Genomic DNA, 19,490 nt, shown 5'->3' with positions numbered 1-19,490 from the left:
TAGCTGCCCTTGCACCCTCAGAGAGCTGCATGGAGGTAACACCTCCCTTCTCTCCCCCGGGGTTTACCATGACCCTGAACCCTGGCATGACCCACAGATGCCGAGCCCAACCCTCGGCTGTGCCTCTGCTTTCTGACTTCCTGGGCAGCACTTTTGCTGATCACCCTTTTTTTCTTTTTCTTAATTATTTCTCCTAATAATTTCTGAGTCTCTGCTGGCTCCAAACAAGGGGCTGAGGGCCCCAAGCTGCTATTTGGGAATTAGAGGAAACAGCAAAAAGTGATTGGCTCTGCGAGCTGGTAGCAATGGGCAGAGGCACTGACGTTTCTGGGGTTTAATTCCCTCTGCCAAAATGCACGTGAGGGATTACATGGGGCATGGGCAGCAGCTGGAGCCCTCCTGTGCATAATGCTCCCTGTTTCTTCTACCGGGGGAACTTAAATAGGGAAATAAAAATCACTTTACGTGCAACAAGGGCAGGAAATCCCCTTTACTGAGGGATTTTCTCCTGGGATTTTCTCCTGTGTCCAAGCGGGGATGCTCTGACTCCTCTTCCCTGTTCCTCCTCCACAGAAACCCCAGGTCCCGAATGAGCTGCCGCTGCCGGCACATCCCGCAGCCGCCCCGCAGGGTTAAGGACTCATCATGCACAGCCCAGGTTTCAGCAGGGATCGGCTCTAACTCCCACACGGACACTGCCGAGCACAAGGAGAAGCAGGAAAAAAAAAATTTATTTACATCTTCCGAGGGGTAACAGAGCTGCAGCAATTCACTGGGAAGAAGCTCCAGGAAGAAAAGCCGGCGTGAGGTGCCGGCGCTGCCCGGAGACCCTCCTCCCACCACACAGTATCTCGGGTCGGTACAAAATCGCCGTCGCTTTAGAAAAGGCGTCAGGTTCACAGTAAGTACCAAAGGGGAGCACGGAGGGGAGGAGAGGGAGGGATGGAGGGGAGGAGAAGGAGGGATGGAGGGAAGGCAAGGAATGGATGGAGGAAAGTGAGGGAGGGATGGAGGAAAGGAGAGGGAGGGAAGGAGAGGAAGGGATGGAGAAAAGGAGAGGAAGGGAAGGGAAGGGAAGGGAAGGGAAGGAGAGGGAAGGGAAGGGAAGGGAAGGGAAGGGAAGGGAAGGGAAGGGAAGGGAAGGGAAGGGAAGGGAAGGGAAGGGAAGGGAAGGGAAGGGAAGGGAAGGGAAGGGAAGGGAAGGGAAGGGAAGGGAAGGGAAGGGAAGGGAAGGGAAGGGAAGGGAAGGGAAGGGAAGGGAAGGGAAGGGAAGGGAAGGGAAGGGAAGGGAAGGGAAGGGAAGGGAAGGGAAGGGAAGGGAAGGGAAGGGAAGGGAAGGGAAGGGAAGGGAAGGGAAGGGAAGGGAAGGAAAGGAAAGGAAAGGAAAGGAAAGGAAAGGAAAGGAAAGGAAAGGAAAGGAAAGGAAAGGAAAGGAAAGGAAAGGAAAGGAAAGGAAAGGAAAGGAAAGGAAAAGGCAAGGCTGGAGGGAAGGTGAGGCATGGATGAAGGAAAGGTGAGAAATGGAGGAAAGGCAAGGGATGGAGGAAAGGCAAGGGATGGAGGAAAGGCAAGGGATGGAAGAAAGGCAAGGGATGGAAGAAAGGTGAGGGATGTAAGAAAGGTGAGGGAGGGATGGAGGAAAGCCAAGGGATACATGTCTCTCCAGGACCTCATCCCTGCTGGTGTTTGGTCTATGAAAACGCACCATACAACAACTCTTGTAGAAAAATGGATCCCCAGGGCTGGACACAAGCACAGCCACGGGGTTTCTACATCTACTACAGGGCTCAAAGCCATTAAAACAAGTGCTTGAGTGGCTCTTCTGGGGTAAAGGCATCTGCCAGCCCTGTCCTGCCACAGGTTCCCTTGGCAGCAGGGAAGGCAGGGACATGAGAGCTGGGCAAGGGAAAGCAGGTAGCAGCCCCCCTGCCTGGTCCTCGGCCCCAGAAGAGCCTCCCAATGAGGCCAGGCTGCTTTTATAGCCTAAAAAAACTCACCCCACCATCTCCTCCCCTCCTGCCCAATGCTGTTAAAAGAAAACAGCACACATATTTTTGGCTATTTCTAGATTTGTGTTTAAAAACAGCCCAGCCTTTCATCTGAGGGTCATGGGAAAAGCTAAAATCTTCTTTAAATAGGATTTCATGGCAGGGGGAAAAGTTTGTGTCCTCCTAGCCCCGGAGCTCCAGGGGGGATGGAAAGGTCACCAGGGACAGCAGTGAAATCTGATGGTCCCTCTGCTCTCACCTGGGAAATTCCCATCTGGAGAGGGATGCGGAGCCACTTCCATCCCTTTCACCCTCTCTGTGGGCAGGGATCTCCCTCAGGAGGTGCCCGAGGGCTTCAGATTCCCTTCTCAGGAGAGATCCAGGGCCAAGCTGAGAGCAAACACCAGGGGCTGCTCCGAGAGCACAAGGATGTGGGTGGCTCAGCAGGGACAAAAAGCTCCCAGGGATGCGCTGAAGTTTTGCACACGGAGCCTGTGCACCCCTAAAGAAGCCCCTCAGCTCCCCATCCTCTGCCACAGGGCCAGTCTTCGGGCAAAAAAAAAGAAAACCAGGGACATTTCAGCCACAGGAACGTGCCCAGGCTGCTCTAATTAATCAAAGGGATGTCAGGGAGTGACAGATTTTCTGCCCTCCCATGGCAGGCTGCAGCTGGCTCCACCAACGTGGCTTCATGCAGTGCTAAAATTCAGCTTTTTGTTTGTTTGTTTTCTTTTTAAACCTTTGAAAATACACATCTTGCTTGTTGTTTGTTTGGTTTTTTGTTTTTGTTTTTGTTTTTTTTTAAATATATAGTCTATAAAATAAGGCAACTCAAGGAGACAAAAAGAACGTCCCCATCGCTTGGGTCCTGCCACCAAAGAAGGTTACAGTACTTCCAGTTGAGAAAAGCCACTCCTGCACGGGAGGAGCGACACGTTCAGATGCTGGAATTGTAGGAAAATACCCTAAAAAGTCCCCGCATGCATCCCAGGGAAGGGAAGGCTCTGATCCCTCCAGGAATTCATGGGGAAGGAGCTGCTTTAGGCAGGGATGCTGCAGCCACAGCAGGAACCACTCTGGGAACAGCCCATCTCGAGAGGACCTCAGGGACAAAGGCAGCACAGAAGACAGAATGACTTGATTTCTCCCCAAAACTGAAGAACACATTAAAATACATCTTTGGGAGAGACATGACTGGATCTTGGAGTATTAAAAGCTATAAACAAGGTAAGCACAGGGGACTGCAACTCATCCCCAGTCCAGATCCTGCTCAGGGTCCCAGCACCTCATGAGCACCAGACTGTCCAGCAGCTTTCTCTTAACTGGGGTTTCATCTCTCTCAATGGAAGAAGAAAAAGTGAGTGTTTTCCAATGTTTTCCCTCTTTTTTTGTGTGTGTTAATGCTGGGAAAGTGATCTTTATATTTTTGAGCTTGGTAGTGTGAATGTTTTCCATGTTGCTCACCGGTTCCCACTGGGTCTTGCTTTTTAGGGCCTGATTTCTCTGAGAATTAAATTTAACAGAAAAAAATATATGAAAAAACCCAGCAGTGCAGGGAGGCACCTGCTGTGAAGGGCACTGTGGGGCAACAGGATTGCACCCTTATGGGTGCAAACAGAGGCATGGGGTTGGCAGGGACATCACAGCAAGATGTGCAAACCTGGTATGGTCACTCTTTGCACCCCTGGTCTGTGTGTGTTCTTGGACAGCAGGGAGAAATACTTTATAGCTTCAAAAGAGAGAAAAAAACCCTTATTCTAGCAAAATGGACCTTATCAGCAAGGATCTTTTCACCCTGTTACCACCAATAACCATGTATCCACCAGTGCCACCCAGCACACCCAGGGAAGGGATTTTTGATCACCCAGTCTGAGCACAGCCCCAGCAGAGAAACCAAATCCATGATCCAACTAACTCTTGGTCCTTGGCACAAGTTGTTTAGTTCTCCTCATCTGAGAGAAGGGGTGGGATCTTGCTGGAAAGCAGGGTGTAGACGTAGGGCCAGATCTTGTTGGTCTCTGTCCCCGAGAAGGAGTGAAGGATGCCCCTGCTCCTGGAAGAGAGATGGGAGAAGTTGGCACCTGCTCTTCCCAAGGACAGGGGGATTGGAAGGCAGGTTGGCCTCGAGTTGTACCAGGGGAGGTTTAGACTGGACATTAGGATCAACATCTTCCCCAAAAAGGGTTGTGAGGCCCTGGCCCAGGGCAGGGGTGGAGTCCCCATCCCTGGAGGGATTTCAAAGCCCCGTAGATGTGGTGCTGAGGGACACAGTTTAGTGGTGGTCTTGGCAGTGCTGGGTTAGCAGACACTCTGAGGCATTTCAGAGCTTCTCCATCTCCTGTGCTGGAGTTTCATAGCACTGATGGACAGCACCTCCACAAAGCAAAGAGGTTTCCCACCCTGTGCAAGCTGGGGGGCAGAAGGGCTTTGCAGGCACTGTCTGCTGCACCCCAAATATCCCTCCCACTGCTGGCCCCAGCAAAGCCCTTTGTGGAGCCCAGCAAGACAAACAGGAGCTGTGAAAGTCTTCAAACAGGGCCAGGGCTTGGCTGCAATGAAGGGCAGGGTTTTGTGCCACTGACCACAGGGATTTGCCCCCCAAAACCCATCATGGGCCGTGCTGGGGCTCCCCAGGGACACAGGCAAGGCTGGTGGCTCCAGCAGTGGTTCCTGTTTTGATGGGCAAGCTGTGGTGTGTCCACAGGGTCCAACTCACTTGTAGAGCTCTATGACTGGCTTTGCAGCATCTTTGTATTTTCGGAGCCTGGCAGCCACGGCCTCGGGTCTGTCATCCTGGCTCTGGACCAGGGGCTCGCCCGTCAGGTCATCCACACCCTGTGGGAAGGCAAACAGCATCACAGGGACCGTGGCCACCAGCCCCAGCCTCCTCACTGTGGCTCCTGGCCACACAACTGCTGCCAAACGCCTCCTCCTGCTCCCCAGCCACCGGGCAGCCTCGGATGGCACTGAACATCAATCCCCTTTTCCTAATGAACATTCAGCCCAGCTCCTTGCGCTGGCTCCTGAGGGAGCCCTGCACTGCTCAGCACTCGCCACCTGGGGTTTCTTCCCCAATGCTTTTGTACTATCTCAGCTCACACAGAGAAAGGCTCAGTGTGACCAGCAGGGTGAGGGAGGGGATTGTCCCCCTTTGCTCCACTCTGGTGAGAACCCCCTGCAGGGCTGGGTCCAGCTCTGGAGCTCCCAACACAAGAAGAATATGGAGTTGCTGGAGTGAGTCCAGAGAAGGCCATGGAGATGATGGGAGGGCTGGAGCAGCTCTGCTCTGGAGACAGGCTGGGAGAGTTGGGGTGCTCGACCTGGAGAAGAGAAGGCTCCAGGGAGACCTTAGAGCACCTTCCAGTGCCTGAAGGGGCTCCAGGAAAGCTGGGGAGGGGCTTGGGACAAGGGCAGGGAGGGATGGGATGAGGGGGAATGGCTTTAAATTGGAAGAGGGGAGATAGAGATGAGATCTTAGAAGGAAATTCTGTGCTGTGAGGGTGGTGAGACCCTGGCCCAGGTTGCCCAGGGAAGCTGTGGCTGCCCCATCCCTGGCAGTGTTGAAGGGCAGGTTGGATGGGGCTTGGAGCAGCCTGGGCTGGTGGGAGGTGTCCCTGCCCGTGCAGGGGGGTTGGGACTAGGTGAGCTTTAAGGTCCCTCCCAACCCAGTCTGGGATTCTGTGGACCTCTGATCTTTCCCCCTGGCTCCCAGCCTCCACCAGGACGATGCCCCGGGCTCCCACCTGGACGTGGGGAGGGTTGAAGTCCATGTTGTACACTCTGCCGCTGGGCGGGTGCACCCAGCGGGCGCTCAGCCGGTCCTTCAGCGTCTCAAAGGGTATGTTCAAGCTGATCACCAGGTCCAGCTCACAGATCCTGTCCAGCGCCTCGGCTTGCCCCAGCGTCCGTGGGAAACCTGTGCAGGCACCGCGACAGGAAGGGCCTGTCCTGAGAGGCGGGAGAGCAGCAGCGCCCGAGCCAGAACCACCCTCCCCGGAGCTGCAGAGCCCCCGCAGCTCCTCGCTGCAGCACAAGTGGTGCGAAGGATGAGCACCCACCAGATGGCCAGGATAAAAAATAGCTCCTACAGCACCAGCTCCCGAAACACCGCAGAGGGGACAGGCAACAACAGAACGGGGATAAATGCTGGGATCGCAAAGAAAATCCTGCCTGGACACAAAGCGCCGTGCACTGGTGAGTAACACAGGGCTGGTTTGCAGGGAGGACATCAAGGGTGCTGTGATAAGATGGTTGGCACAGCAGGCACCTTGGAGAACCCAAGGAGCGAGCACCCAGCTCTCTGAAAGCCCCTCCAAAGGTACCTTTTCGCTTGGAAAAGCCAGTGAGTGGGTGGGAGCACCAATCAACTGCCTCAGTCTTACCTACACATTCACCAGCTCCTTCGAGGAGCTTCAGCAGACCAGCAGGAGGGTTTCTCCCCCCACAACAACCACGGACACTTGTTTCTGCATGTCACACTTGCCTGTGCCCAACACGGCAGGTGAGTGTGACCCACAGAGCCCTGCCCCATCCCCACCCAAGCCCCAGAGGGATTTCTGGCTGAGGGATGAGCACCTCCTGCGCACACATGGAGCTGGGAAGAGGTTTTCCTTGGCTTGCCTCCAGCCCTGTTCTGCAGCCTCCGCTTCATGAAGCCCCCATCCCCTTTCCCTGCTTTCCCCTTTCCCAGCCCTGTGCCAGGAGCTGGGCTGGACACACACGCCCTGCTGCTGAGGGAAAGGGGGATAAAATACCTGTGGGCAGAGGCTTTGCCTCTCCTCCCACCACCAGCAAAGGCACCTCCTTCAGGTTTTCTTCTCTCACCTGGTGCTGCCAAACCATAAGCAGAGAAAGAACCAAGGGGGCTGGGGTTTTCCCACTCACCATCCAGCAGCCAGTGCTGCTCCCGCCGCTTCTCCAGCTCCGTCAGCATCAGGCGGGTGATGACGTGGTCGGGCACCAGGAGGCCTCGCTCCAGGTACTGCTTTGCCAAGGCACCAACTTCTGTTCCAGAAAAGAAAAAAGAAAAAAAAAAAATTAAAAGCATGACATTTCCACTTAAAAAAATACCACTCCCCCTCAAATTCTGCCTGTCCTCTCAAGTCGCTCCTCCTGCAAAGGGATGCAGCCAATCTCCATGCACCTCTGAGGATGGGATGGTCACCCCATCCTGGACCAACACCCTCTGCCCAGCTCACCGTTTGCTTTATAGCACCATCAGTGCCAGGTACAGGACACTAATAATCATAGACTCACAGAATGGTTGGGGTTGGAAGGGACCTCTGGAGATCATCAAGTCCAACCCCCCTGCCAGAGCAGGACCCCATAGAGCAGGTCACTCAGAAACACATCCAGACAGGTCTTGAAAGTCTCCAGAGAAGGAGACTCCAAAGCATCTCTGGGCAGCCTGTCCCAGTGCTCCATCACCCTCACAGTAAAGAAGTACTTCCTCGTGTTGAGGTGGAACTTCCTGTGCTCTAGTTTGTGTCCATTGCCCCTTGTCCTATCACAGGCACCACTGAGAAGAGACTGTCCCCCTCTTCCTGACACCCACCCCTCAGATATTTGTAAACATTAATAAGATCCCCTCTTGGTCTTCTCCAGACTAAACAGCCCAGGTCTCTCAGCCTTTCAATAATGCCTGTTCCTACGTGCACTGAAGCCACAGCTCTAAACCCTGGAGGAGAAGTTTCCAGTGAAGCCATGCAGATCTGGCAGCCTTTGGCTCAGAGGCACCTCCAACCACGGTCAGGAAACGCTGGCATCAGTTCCAACTGATCTGAAGAGATGCAAACTCACCGTTCCACGTGTGAAACGGGGCAGTAAAGTGGCATCACCAGCGAGCTCGTGCACATCCCAAACCTCAAAGCATTTGTGATTTATCACTGCTGAAAGCAGAAGACAGCTTCCCACCCAAGGCGCTTCAAGACTTCAGAGCTTCAGCTGAAGATACGCTCAGATAAGAAAACTATTTCCAAGATCAAACCCTTGAGAAGGTAATTGTGGTGTAACCCCAGGGTAAATACAGCTTCCCAGGCTCCTGCTGGAGCTGACAGTGCTGGAGGAGAAGCCAGCGATGGTTTCTGCAGAGGTAGCACCACACCTGGACCCACCTGGGCATTTTGCCAGCAGCCAACATTAAAACATTTAATTTACAACCTTTATCTGGGTTTATTCTTCTTACATATTTTATGCAGCTGGGGTACAGCAGATGCTACTTCCAAGAGAGCTGCAATGAATGCAGTTGTGGCTGATGTTACAGTTTGCCTGTGATCTTCTTTCAGCCACAAAGAAACTCTTTGGAAAATGCAAATATTCTCTGCCATCGTGTGTGACAAGCCCTGATCCTGCCACCAGAAGAGCTCCAGCCTCTTCCCCCTGGACCAGGACCCGATTGACACTTCTTCTGCACCCTTCCCACAGCAGCTGGAATAGCATTTGTCACCAGAAACGAACAATTTTGCAATCAGTTTTTGCAAGATTTCTGCTGAGGACAGCACACTTTAGCCCTCTCCAAGTATGAGTCCTCCCTAAAAAAAGCCAGAGGATCCTGCAGCTGGAGGCAGGCTCTGGTTTTCCAGACTGCACCAAGATGTCAGCCCGGGCAGGCAGGAGCACGTGGCTATGGGCTGGATTCCTGAGCTGCAGGAGGGGTTTTTTTTTGAAGATCTGTGGTTTCTGGAGAGAGCCCATCTGATCCAAAGGGAGTCACCAGCCTGTGGGGCTGAGTCCTGGGAGGGACCACAGTGTGTCCCCCTGCCTCTGCTCCAGAAAAGGCACCTCAGCTCAGCCTGGGAGCAGCTCTTTGCTTGGAGCCACAGTGCCTGCCAGGCACAGTGAGCAGAAAATCAGAAAATACCTATTTATTTTTTTTCCAATGACAAATTTTTGGTCACTGCTGTGGCCAGTGCTGCCAGCAGCTCTCCTGCTTGGGGAACCAAAGTTCACAGGGATGGGAATAACAGAAATAATGCCCAATGTCTTATGCAACCAGCACGAAGACCTGCTAAGGCATCAATGTGATTGCAGCCACTGACATTTTTTCATATTTATTCACATGGTCTGCACATTGCCACAGGCCTGAGGGAATGCACTCGTGGCAGGGCAAAGCCTGGCAGCCCTGGAGGCTGGAGCTGCAGCAGAAGGTCCTGTGGCCACCTTGAGGAGTCCTGGCCATGCAAGGAAGCAGCTGGTGCCCAGCAGGGCTGCTTGAGCCAGGCCTGGTGCTGCAAACCAAAAATACACCGAGCTGTGATTGTGGAGGCTGGAAATAGAGCGGAGGCCCAACAGTTCAGAGTGGTGGGGGCTGCAGCTTTTCCACCCCCCTGATACAGGTGGACCACTGCTCTGTGATGGACAACTCCTGCTGCTCCTCTGTGTCCCCAGGAAGGACACTGTGGAGGGGGATGCGCTGGCACAGAGGGGCATGCACCAGCATGGGGATGATGCACTACTGCGGGGGTCCACGCTGCAGCACAGGGTGCTGACTGCCTCCAGACAGCCACTGGAGCCCCTCCAGCCTCTCCCTCCTCCAAAGCACCCATGGCACCACCACCTCTCCTCTTGCTGAGGAGGAACGGGCAAGTGTTTTGCAGGAAGGGCCTGCAGAGCTGCCTGGTCCCCAAGCCCCCAACAGCCAGGATGCTCCAGAGGGCACTGTCCCTGCAGCACAGCCCTGCTCCTGAGGGGCTTCTCCAAGGCAGGTAGCAAGGGGCTCCTTAGTTGCTACTCATGCTGCCTGAGCTGGGCCAGCGGGTGCTCCCAGCAGTGCTGAGCTCTGTGCAAAACAGCATCTTGACTCATGGGCTTAATCTCATTAATCTAATGACCATGAGTTTAATCCACCCTTGAACGCACGGGACTTCAGGCTCTCTGTGGCTTCCCCCGTGCAACCCTGACCTGCAGCTGTCCCTCCTTATCAAAGCAACCCCCAGTTACAGCCCCGAGGGACATCTCCTGCCTCTGAGGCCACAGGTGACAAAACAGTCACCCAGGACAGGCTGGGGGAGAGGCTGTTCCCAAACACAGCACTTGGCAGCCTCCAGACCCTGCATGATAACCCTGGACCCTCTGCCCCATGGCACAACACTCTACATGATTTTATTTATTTAGGCTACAGCAACACAATCTGGAGTCAACAGCAAGGAGAAACCCCGGGTGGTTAACAGGACACCAACAGCAGCACAGTTAAGCTGCCAGGGCCAGATGTCACCCCGGTTTTGGGCCCAGGGATGGATGGACAGTGGGGTCTGTCAGCAGGGCTGCAGCCAGCACTAAGGGAAACCTCGTGGCCAGAGCATTGCTGGGGCTCCTGCACGTAAAGATAGAGCTCCAACCCCATGGCAGAGCAGAGGGCTGGTGGGTTGCACCCCTGGGCTCTGCCAGAGGAGACCACAGCCTGTGGGAAGGGTGGGGAGAAGGATCCCAGAGCCACACACAGCCCCCTTGGTCTTTTTTTTGGTGCTCACTTTGGTCAACACTACGAAGTTAAATTTGTCATGAGGAGGGGACAGAAGCCACGTCTACATCTAAGGAAGCACATTAAAGGAAACGGTGGGACAGACACAAGGCCCACGTGTCCCTGGGGGGATGCAGACCCTCAGCCAAAGCCACTGGGAAAAGAGCTTAAGTGGTTCTGCAAATTAACTGCCAGGTCCTTTGAAGACCCCGGGCTGCTGCCAGCACCAGAGACAACCACCTGGGCAGTCGGGCAAGCTGAGGAAAGTGCTTACCACCCTCCATCACCCCTGCTGAGCTCTGAAAACACAGTCTCTAAGTCTTCCAAGATCGTAAAAAAGGCCCTTGTCCCACAGAACAGCCACTCACTAAGCAAAACACTAATTACCAGAGAGAGCTGGGGGGGCGGATGTGCTCGTGGGGTGGCTGTAACAACACTTCAAACAACCAAGCAGCAGCCCTGCCTTCAGCTGCTTCACTGGGATAGAAAGCTCAAGTCCTGCTTCCCCGTGACTGCTGACACAGGCAGCAACCTGGGAACATTTTCCGTGCCCAGAAGCTCAAGTTTCCTCCAGTGGCTGGAGTCCTCTGTGCCACCTGAGAAGGAAAATCCCCTGCCTGCTGTCCTCAGGCCCAGATTACTCTAAGAGCAGGGGCCCGAGGGGTCCCTTTGGGACAAAGCTTCTGTCTCGTGGCTGTTTGTAGGGAAGGGCCTCAGCCCCCCCAAAATGCAAAGCCAGTGGTGCAGATGATCAACTCAGGCAAAGATTCTTCTTCCTCCCAGTTTGCCCCAGAGCTGGCACTCTGCAGCCCCGTCATGTCACAGCTTGTCCAAAGCAAATAGCCAAAAAAACAGCAAATAGCTGCAGCTTAGTGAGAGCTGGAACCAGAGGCTGAGGCAGAGGTGGGACCTGCACGTCACGCCAGCTGTACCAGGCTATGGCTGGTTGACTCCTGAGTAATTTTATCCTCATTTCTGTGTTGTTTCCTTTAAGGAACTTCATCTACCCCATGTGCTTTGGGACAAACCTTCAGCTAACTCTGTCCCCAGCCCCATCTTCCCCCTCTAGAGTCCCCAGAGAAGCTCTACAGCAAGAGCTTGAAGTGAAATACAAAATCCAGGATATCCACTTCTTTAGACCTTGATGGTGCAAGTTCCCAGCTGGGCAGGCAGTCCCATGGCACTGCCCCACTCCTGCACACTGCACCTCTGCTTGCTTTTCCCCCACCCGTTCTGCCCTTCAGCCAGAGCAGTCATTGGGATTTTCTCCATTTTCAGCCTCCCTCCAAAGGAAATATTATTGCCCTTTTTATTTATAAAAGGAAAACTGGATATTTTTAAAAGAGTGACCAGCACAGGGCTGCTCTTGCCAGAGCACACAGCTCTCCAAAACTTTACCCTCCCTTATTTTTTTTCTCTCCTTCTTTTTGTTACCCCTCTAAAAAGGGAAACAACTTCAGGGTTGTCCCAGCTTGTTTTGCCCCTTGAGTCAGCTTCCCCTCTGGGCTGGTCTTTCACACATTAGCAGAGAGGAGAAGGAACTGCTGGGAAAAGGGGGGCTACAGGAAAGCTGGGGAGGGGCTTTTGACATGGGCATGGAGTGATGGGATGAAGGGAAATGGTTTTAAGCTGAAAGAAGGGAGATAAATATGAGATTTTAGGAAGAAATTCTGTGCTGTGAGGGGGGTGAGAGCCTGGCCCAGGTTGCCCAGGGCAGCTGTGGCTGCCCCATCCCTGGCAGTGTTGAAGGGCAGGTTGGATGGGGCTTGGAGCAGCCTGGGCTGGTGGGAGGTGTCCCTGTCCATGCAGGGGGGGTTGGGACTGGATGATGTTTAAGGTGCCTTCACACCACAACCAGCCTGGCATTCCCTGATTCTCTGAAAAAGAAACATGCTGGGATTGCCAAATGGCAGCTGGCACCCGAGTGCGTCCCCTCCCCAGCCAGCACCGCTGCCTGGGGCACGAGCACAGCAAAGCCCACCCCTTCTCCCAGGCTCTTCGGACCTGGGAGTCGGACACAGGATGGGCAGGAGCTGCCATCCAATGCCATCCTGTAGGCAGGACCCTGCCCGGGGGCTGCCCGCTGTCCCCAGGCCCTACACCCGCAGGTCCTGGGGGGTGATCTCTGCGGGGTGGGTGCTGCCACCCGCCTCCTCCCGCTTCCTGGCAGGGAGTTTCCTGAGGAGCTGGGGAGACCCCACAACACCCCACCGTCCTTGCCGCAGGGGCTGGCACGGCACGGCTCAGCACCCCGTGTCCCACGGCAGCTTTCCCAGCAGGTTTTCCTCCGTGGATGAACGCACGTTCCCAGCCCACCCCGCCCACGGCGGCTGCCGCGCAGGCACCGCGACCGGCAGCGCTGCAGCATCTGCCGCCCCGCACCTCGTGCCCCGCTCCCGCGCAGCCCCCCGGGGCAGGATGAAGTTGTTCAGAACACACAACCCGCACCCCCGAACGCCACCGTTCGCCGTCGGTGCACGAGCGGGTGGGCGAATTCTCCGGAGCCGCGCAAACAGGCGCGGGGATGAAACTCTTACCCACGCATCCCTGTGGGATCAGACCCCACTTCTATCGGGTGAGCTCAGGCTGGAGGGATAAGGCGATGAACGAGCTGTGCCAGCCCCACGGGAAGAAAAACACCTACGGCGTAACCGGGGCGGGGGGGGGGGCTTCGTCATCCCCATCCTCATCCTCATCTACATTCCCTCCCTTTTCTCATCCCCATCCCCATCCTCATGCCCTCCCCATCTTCATTCCCATCCTCATCCCCATCTCCACCGCTGCCCCGTCCAAGATGCCGCGGGGCTGGGAGCCCCCCCGCCCGCCCCTCGCCGTGCCCCCTCTCCGGCACTCACCGCCGCCGCCGCCGAGGCTTTCCCGCAGGAATTGGCCGCTGGAGAGATGCTGGAGCCCGAAGCTGCGGGCGATCCTCTCGCACACCGTCCCCTTACCGGAGCCGGGGGGTCCCAGCACCACGGCCCGCAGCAGCTTGGAGGCCATGGCCGGCTGCGGGAGCCCGGCCCGGCTCCCTGCGGGCCAGCAGAGGTGTCAGCCGGTCCCGGCCCCCCCCGGCCGAGCCTCTCCCCCCGCATCCAGCCGCCGCGGCCGCCCGTACACATCAGCAGGGCGGGGGGAACCCGGCCCCCGCCCGCCCCCTCGGGCCGCGGCACCCTGGGACTTGTAGTCCCGCAGCCCGACGGCTCCTCCCGCGCCACGGCCCTGCCCCCCGGAGCCCTCGGCAGTGCGGGGTGGGGGCTGCGGGACCCAGGCTTGTGCGGAGACAGCGGCGGGACCGGCGGCGCTGCGGGCGGCCGGAGCGTGTCCTGCAGAGCCACCGGCGGTGCGTGCGTGACCCCCGCGCCCCGGGGCGGCATGCGGGGCACCCGCGGGCGGGCGGCGAGCGGGCAGCCTGGAGACGCGGCCTGCCGACACACCACAGCCCGCAAACACAGCCCGCAAGCACAGCCTGCCGACACACAGCCTTGCGCAAAGACAGCCCGCAAACAGCCCGCAAACACAGCCTGCCGACACACCACAGCCCGCAAGCACAGCCTGCCGACACACAGCCTTGCGCAAACACAGCCTGCCCAGGACACAGCCCGCAAATACAGCCTGCGGGCGAACAACCCGCGAGCGCACAGCCCGCCAGGCACCGCCTGCCAGGGCACAAGCCACGGGCGGCCTGCGGGCAGGCTGCGGGCAGGCTGCGGGCCCAGGGACACCCGCCGGGCAGCCCGCGGGCACGCGCAGCCTGCGGGGCGGACCTGCCAGCGCACGGGCGGGCAGCGCAGCCCCAGCAACGCGCGGCCCGCACACCCAGCGCGCTGCGCCCCAGCAAACCCGCACACGCGCACCCCGCACACGCACACCCCGCACACGCACAGCCCGCACGCGCACAGCCCGCACACGCACACTCCGCACGCGCACAGCCTGCACACGCACACCCCGCACGCGCACACCTCGCACGCGCACACGCACAGCCCGCACACGCACAGCCCGCACACGCGCACACCCCGCACACGCACAGCCCGCACACGCACACCTCGCACACGCGCACACCCCGCACGCGCACAGCCCGCACACGCACACTCCGCACGCGCACAGCCCGCACGCGCACAGCCCGCACACGCACACTCCGTACACGCGCACACGCACAGCCCGCACACGCGCACACCCCGCACACGCACAGCCCGCACGCGCACAGCCCGCACACGCTCACAGCCGGTATCAGCGCCCTGGGCACACCGGGCCCTGGGGACACCCCCGCGCACTGCTGGACAAGGGGCCCCCCCCCGCCCTCCCCTCCGTGCGCGCTCCCGCCGCGCGCCCCCGCGTCCGGGGTCCGTCCCCCCCCCCCGCGCGCCCCCGCCCCGGAAGCGGCGCCGTGACGTGCCCGCGCGGCGCGGCCATAAACACGGGAAGATGGCGGCGCTCACGCCGCCCGCCCGTGCTGCGTCATGGCCCCGGCCCCGGCGCCGCGCCGCAGGTGGGTCCCGCCCGGCCCGGCCCCGCCGGCGGGAGGGGGGTGGGCGCGGGGCCGGTGCGGGGCCGGGCGCGGGGCGCGGCGCTCCCGCGTTGCGCACTATGGTTGTGCGGGCGGCGGGGCTGAGGCGGGCGGGGCCTGCGGGGCCCGGGGAGGGGGGGGGCGGCCGTCCCGGCGGGACCCGCCGAGGCCGCGGGAGGAGCGGGGCGGCCGGTGACGACCCTTCCCCGGGGGGTTTCCAGCGCTTCGGACGGAGGGAGGGCGAGGAGAGGGGCGAGGGGAGCGCGGCGGGGGCCTGGGCAGGCCTCTCGCTGCCCCCTCCCTGGCGGCGCGGGGCTGGGGAGCGCTCGGTAGGAAGGGTTTGCCGCCGGTGCCTTCCCGCCCCGTCCCGCGCTGCCGCGGCCGCCCCCGCGCAGGTAACCCTGGGAGGCAGGTGGGAGGCAGGTGGGAGGGAGCAGCGGCGGCCCCGGGACCGGCCCCGCGCCCGGCCTCGGCAGGCGCAGCCCCTGACCCCCCGTCGCAGCCGCGGCCTCCTCCCCGCCAGCCCCTCGTGTTCGCTGAACTTGCTGGGGTGTTTTGTTGTTTTTTTTTTATTCCATTCCTCTTCAGGCTGTTGTGGGTTTGTCCTTAAAATGCGTCCAGCTGGAAGCCAGGTTTGCTACCTGTGAGCCTCTGTAGCCTCATCGCTTGCTGCTTTGTTTTCTTGCCTCTTCAGATGTCTGCCGTCGGGTTTGTTGTTTGGGTTTTCTGCTTTGTTAAAATCCCAGCAGTCCAGCTGGAAGTGGGGTCTGCTGCCTGAGCCTCTCCTGAGCTTCTGCAGAGGCAGGGAGAAGGTGGCTTGTAGGACTCCGGGATACCTGACCTGTGTGTAGGGGTGGGGAGCCGTGAGCCCGGTGGGCTGTGGTCGGGACACATCAGGGGTTCCATGAAGGATGAAGGAAATTTGGTTCATATTTTAACAAGTTACAAACCAGCCTAGAACCGCCAACCCAAAGGGAGGTGGGACTGGAGTTTAAAAACCAGCCAGACGAACTTAGGAGGCTCTCAAAAAGTGAGAATTGGCAGCAGACACTGGGAACTAGAGGGTTTTAAAAAGCCATACGGAAAGATGCAATGCCTTGGCAAGAACAAGAGCAAAAACGTGTACTAGACTCCAAAACGAATGTGGATTTTGTGTAAGAAAAGGGCTGCTTCCCCCCCCCCTCCAAAATGATAATGGGGAACCTACTTAGGCTTTTTGCATCAAGTCAGTGCAGCTTTGAAGCAAAGCAGGAATCAACGTGCCTGTTAGATGCAAGGAAACAAACTGTGCTGGGGGAAGAGCTGGCTCCTCTCAGGGGAAAATGGCATCAGCCCTTAGAATGTTTGTGCAACTGGAACAGCCTGTGTGCCTGAGGGGGCTGGGGAGGGATCCTGCACCTTTGTGGTCATGTATCTTTTCCCTTTAAATAGTGTAATAGTAACTGCTGGGGCACAGAATGAAATCTTGACAGGGAGGTCAAGGCAGACCTGAGCTATAAAGTAGCATGTCTTCTCTCATCGCTTCACCCTCGGAAATGAAGGATTCCCCATCCAACGCTGATGCCATTTCCCCTGAAATGAGTAGCATTTTTCTTCTGGAATAGTAGTGGTGGTATAAAAACACCCCTGGAATGAGAGCAAGTGGTTCATTAGCTGTGCAGCTTCCTGCCTTTTCAAAAGTCACCAGTATATGTACAGAGTTTATTCATATTTTTTGCCCAGTTTGTTGTTGTTGTTGTGTTTGGTTTTTTTTTTCCCTACCAACAGCAGATTCTTGAAGGATTAGTCTACAAATGCTGGTAAATCTGAGTTTTAGGAGACAGGTTTAAGTCATCTGTGTTGTCATATGTCAGTATTGCATAATCTGTTGACTCTCCCCTTTTTATGTAATGTATGTTTGTAGTTTGTTTTAAAATGTGCAAATATCTTTTTTTTCCACTGCGTGCATCTCCTCAGATACTTCATATTCGTCTCTCCATTGCCCTCTTGAGTTAAAAGCTTGTAAGGCACCATTTTGATAGCTGGATTCAGCTGGGTATTACGTGTTTCTCTCTTAAAAACAGTCTCCATAACACCTCGGGACTCGCTGGTTTCCGGGGAAGTTAGTTAGGGTGTTAGGGCCACTTCTGGAGCTCCTGCTTCCTCCTGGTAGAAACATGAGAGCAACTTGTATTGGTGGAGTCCACCAGTGTCATAAATGAACTTTTTATAAAAAGCTTAATAACCTGTTTACTATGTAAAATGGTTTGTAAAACTGGTTCAGAACTGAAATGTATTTGGTTCCCTTAGCTAAAGGGGGTGTGTCTGTGTAGAAGCAGTGCCATGGTTTTCTCAGCAATGCCTGTTTTTAGGAAGATGAAGAAAAAAGGGGGTGGAGATAAGGTATAGGTTGATGTAAGTTTGTAATTTAACTAGTTTGCAGTGGAATTATTTCACAATTCTGCGTTTGAATCCCTTGGCCTAAAGTACCAGCTGTGTACTTGAACACCTGGAGCCTTCAGGCCCCTCTCCTGCTGCAGGTGCCGCTGCCCTGGGCAGGCAGAGGAAGGGGCTGCAGTGCTGGCTCCACAGGCACGTGTGCCAAATGGGGGTTAAGCCCAGCTGAATGTGCCTGCAGCCTGGGAAAATTCCAGTGATGGCTGGTGCTGCCCTCCTGCCGGGGATCCCTTCACCTCCCTGGTGTTCTGCCACTGCCCCCACTGCCTGGTCACTGACATCCGATACTTCAGGAGCGTGCACCAAGCACTGCTATCTTGCTCCAGTGGGTTTAAGGGGGAGAGAAGGAAGGGTACCTCTGTTCTCTCCACTGTTATCTGTGGAGTGGTCAGTCACCCTTTCTCTATTAAATCCAGAGTTGGTGGATTTGGCCAGAAAAAGTTAGTAGAAAAAGAACTTTTTTAGTTTTTAGAGCTGCATTGTATAAGTCTCTGTGGTCATTAAGAGAGCACTAATTATCTGGATAACTTTCTGGACTGAAACCTCCTGATACAAATCCACTTCTCTTGAATTCTCCTGAGCTTTCCACCTGGCAGCTGCGTGTCTGTTGGGGGTGATGTGGGGTTTTTGGGGCACGTGAGGGATGAGGAGATGGAGGACAGTGCTGCGGAGGGACCACAATGACTGACAGGCTGCCCTGGCTCAGTTATCACAGTGCTGATGCTGTCTCTTGTAAAGGTACAGTACTGTGATAACTGAAGGATGGCAGCCATCTGAGCTTCACAGAGCCCTGCTTCTCTCTGGACAGACTGACAGCCCAGCATCCTGCTGCAGCCCAGTGTGCTCCTTTGAGATGTACCCCTTTGCATAAAGGTCACGGGTTCAGAAAACTTCTGGTTTGTTTGAATAAAATCTTAAATTTTACCAAGAGTGTGCCTGTTAATTGACTGTTTTGCCTTGGAGGATCTTCCAGAAATGCTGTGCTTTGGAGACTTTCGGAAGTGGTACAGAAAGCAGGGTCCCATGCAGTGTGGTGAGGTGTTAAAGAGTGGAGGAGCAGGTCAAGGGGTCATACTTGGTACCAGAGCAAACAGAAATGACTGTAGCAATACCAAAACCAAAGCCCTTTTAAAGTACTTTTTAATACTTCTTGTGAGAGATACCACAGTCTTGGCTAACTAGGCTCCTGTCTCATTTTCTGGATGTCTCAGTACCTGGAAATAGATGGTGGGGCACAGCTGAGCCAGGGTGATGCAGTGGGGTGCTCAGGGTGATGCAGTGGGGTGCTCAGGGTGATGCAGTGGGGTGCTCAGGGTGCAGTCCCTGGCAGGGTTTGCCTGGGGCTTCTCTGCCCCGGTGAGTGGGAGACTGCAGATTTCCCGGGTAATTTCTGTAGCAGTGTCATCAGAAGACATCAAAAGGGCAAGGTTCTCAGGGAAGCTGCTCTTGGCCGAAGCTGCTGTCTGATTTTCGTGCCATGTGAATTAACCGAGGGTTTATCTGTCGCTGCCTCGGGGGTGTGCTGGGCTGCAGTGCTGGGACACGACAGCAGAGGGGCCCCGCACGCCGGGTTGTGTTGGGGACTGACATCCGAGGGATCTTAAGCATAAAATAAGCAGTGGTGCCCGTTCCGCAGAAACCCCCGAGGAAGTGCGTGTCCCAGAGGCTGCAGGCTGATGCAGCGATTTCCAGAGGCCACCATTTATTCTTGATAGTGTGGTCATTAACCCGGTGACGTTCAGAAAACTCATCCTTCTTGGACTGGGTGATTCATGGCTGTCCAGGACCTTGCCCTGTGCTTCCCTGCACAGCCCTCACTGCTGCTTGCTGCTCCAGGGAGGAGACAGGAATCTGCTCAACCAGGGATCTGCTCCAGGATGGCAGTCACAAGGTTTCTGTCACTTGTCTGATCTTCACTGGGAGGTGTTCTGCCAGGCTGTGTCTGTGGGCCCAGGCTGGGCTGGTGCACAGCCCTGATGGAACGTTTCACCAGCCTGCGTCATTTCAACAGGGGAAATTATTACTGGTGTCATGATAGCAGCTCGGGTCTGTTTCTGGAGGAGGACTCTCTTGTACTAGAAACTCAGCAAATGATAAAAAAGAC

General features: G+C 56.3%; 1 protein-coding gene and 1 long non-coding RNA gene across 2 annotated transcripts; one reads left to right on the top strand and one right to left on the bottom strand.

Annotated features, from left to right (window-relative positions):
• Positions 1–712: 712 nt before the first annotated feature.
• On the bottom strand, positions 713–14,282 carry AK4 (adenylate kinase 4). The gene is made up of 5 exons (XM_051625527.1): positions 13,302–14,282; positions 6,873–6,992; positions 5,732–5,904; positions 4,705–4,823; positions 713–4,041 (listed from the first exon to the last, which is right to left on the bottom strand). The coding sequence occupies exons 1-5, from the start codon at positions 13,444–13,446 to the stop codon at positions 3,927–3,929; spliced, it is 672 nt and encodes a 223-aa protein (XP_051481487.1). The 5' UTR covers positions 13,447–14,282; the 3' UTR covers positions 713–3,926.
• LOC127387333 (uncharacterized) lies at positions 5,899–8,146 on the top strand. Its single transcript, XR_007890096.1, has 2 exons — positions 5,899–6,182; positions 7,593–8,146. It is a non-coding gene; the product is annotated as an uncharacterized LOC127387333 (long non-coding RNA).
• Positions 14,283–19,490: the final 5,208 nt, after the last annotated feature.

The sequence above is a fragment of the Apus apus genome, chromosome 7 (assembly GCF_020740795.1).
Source record: "Apus apus isolate bApuApu2 chromosome 7, bApuApu2.pri.cur, whole genome shotgun sequence".
Lineage (NCBI taxonomy): Eukaryota > Metazoa > Chordata > Aves > Apodiformes > Apodidae > Apus > Apus apus.
The sequence above is the reverse complement of the archived record's forward strand: the minus strand, read 5'-3'. Positions and strand labels throughout refer to the sequence as shown.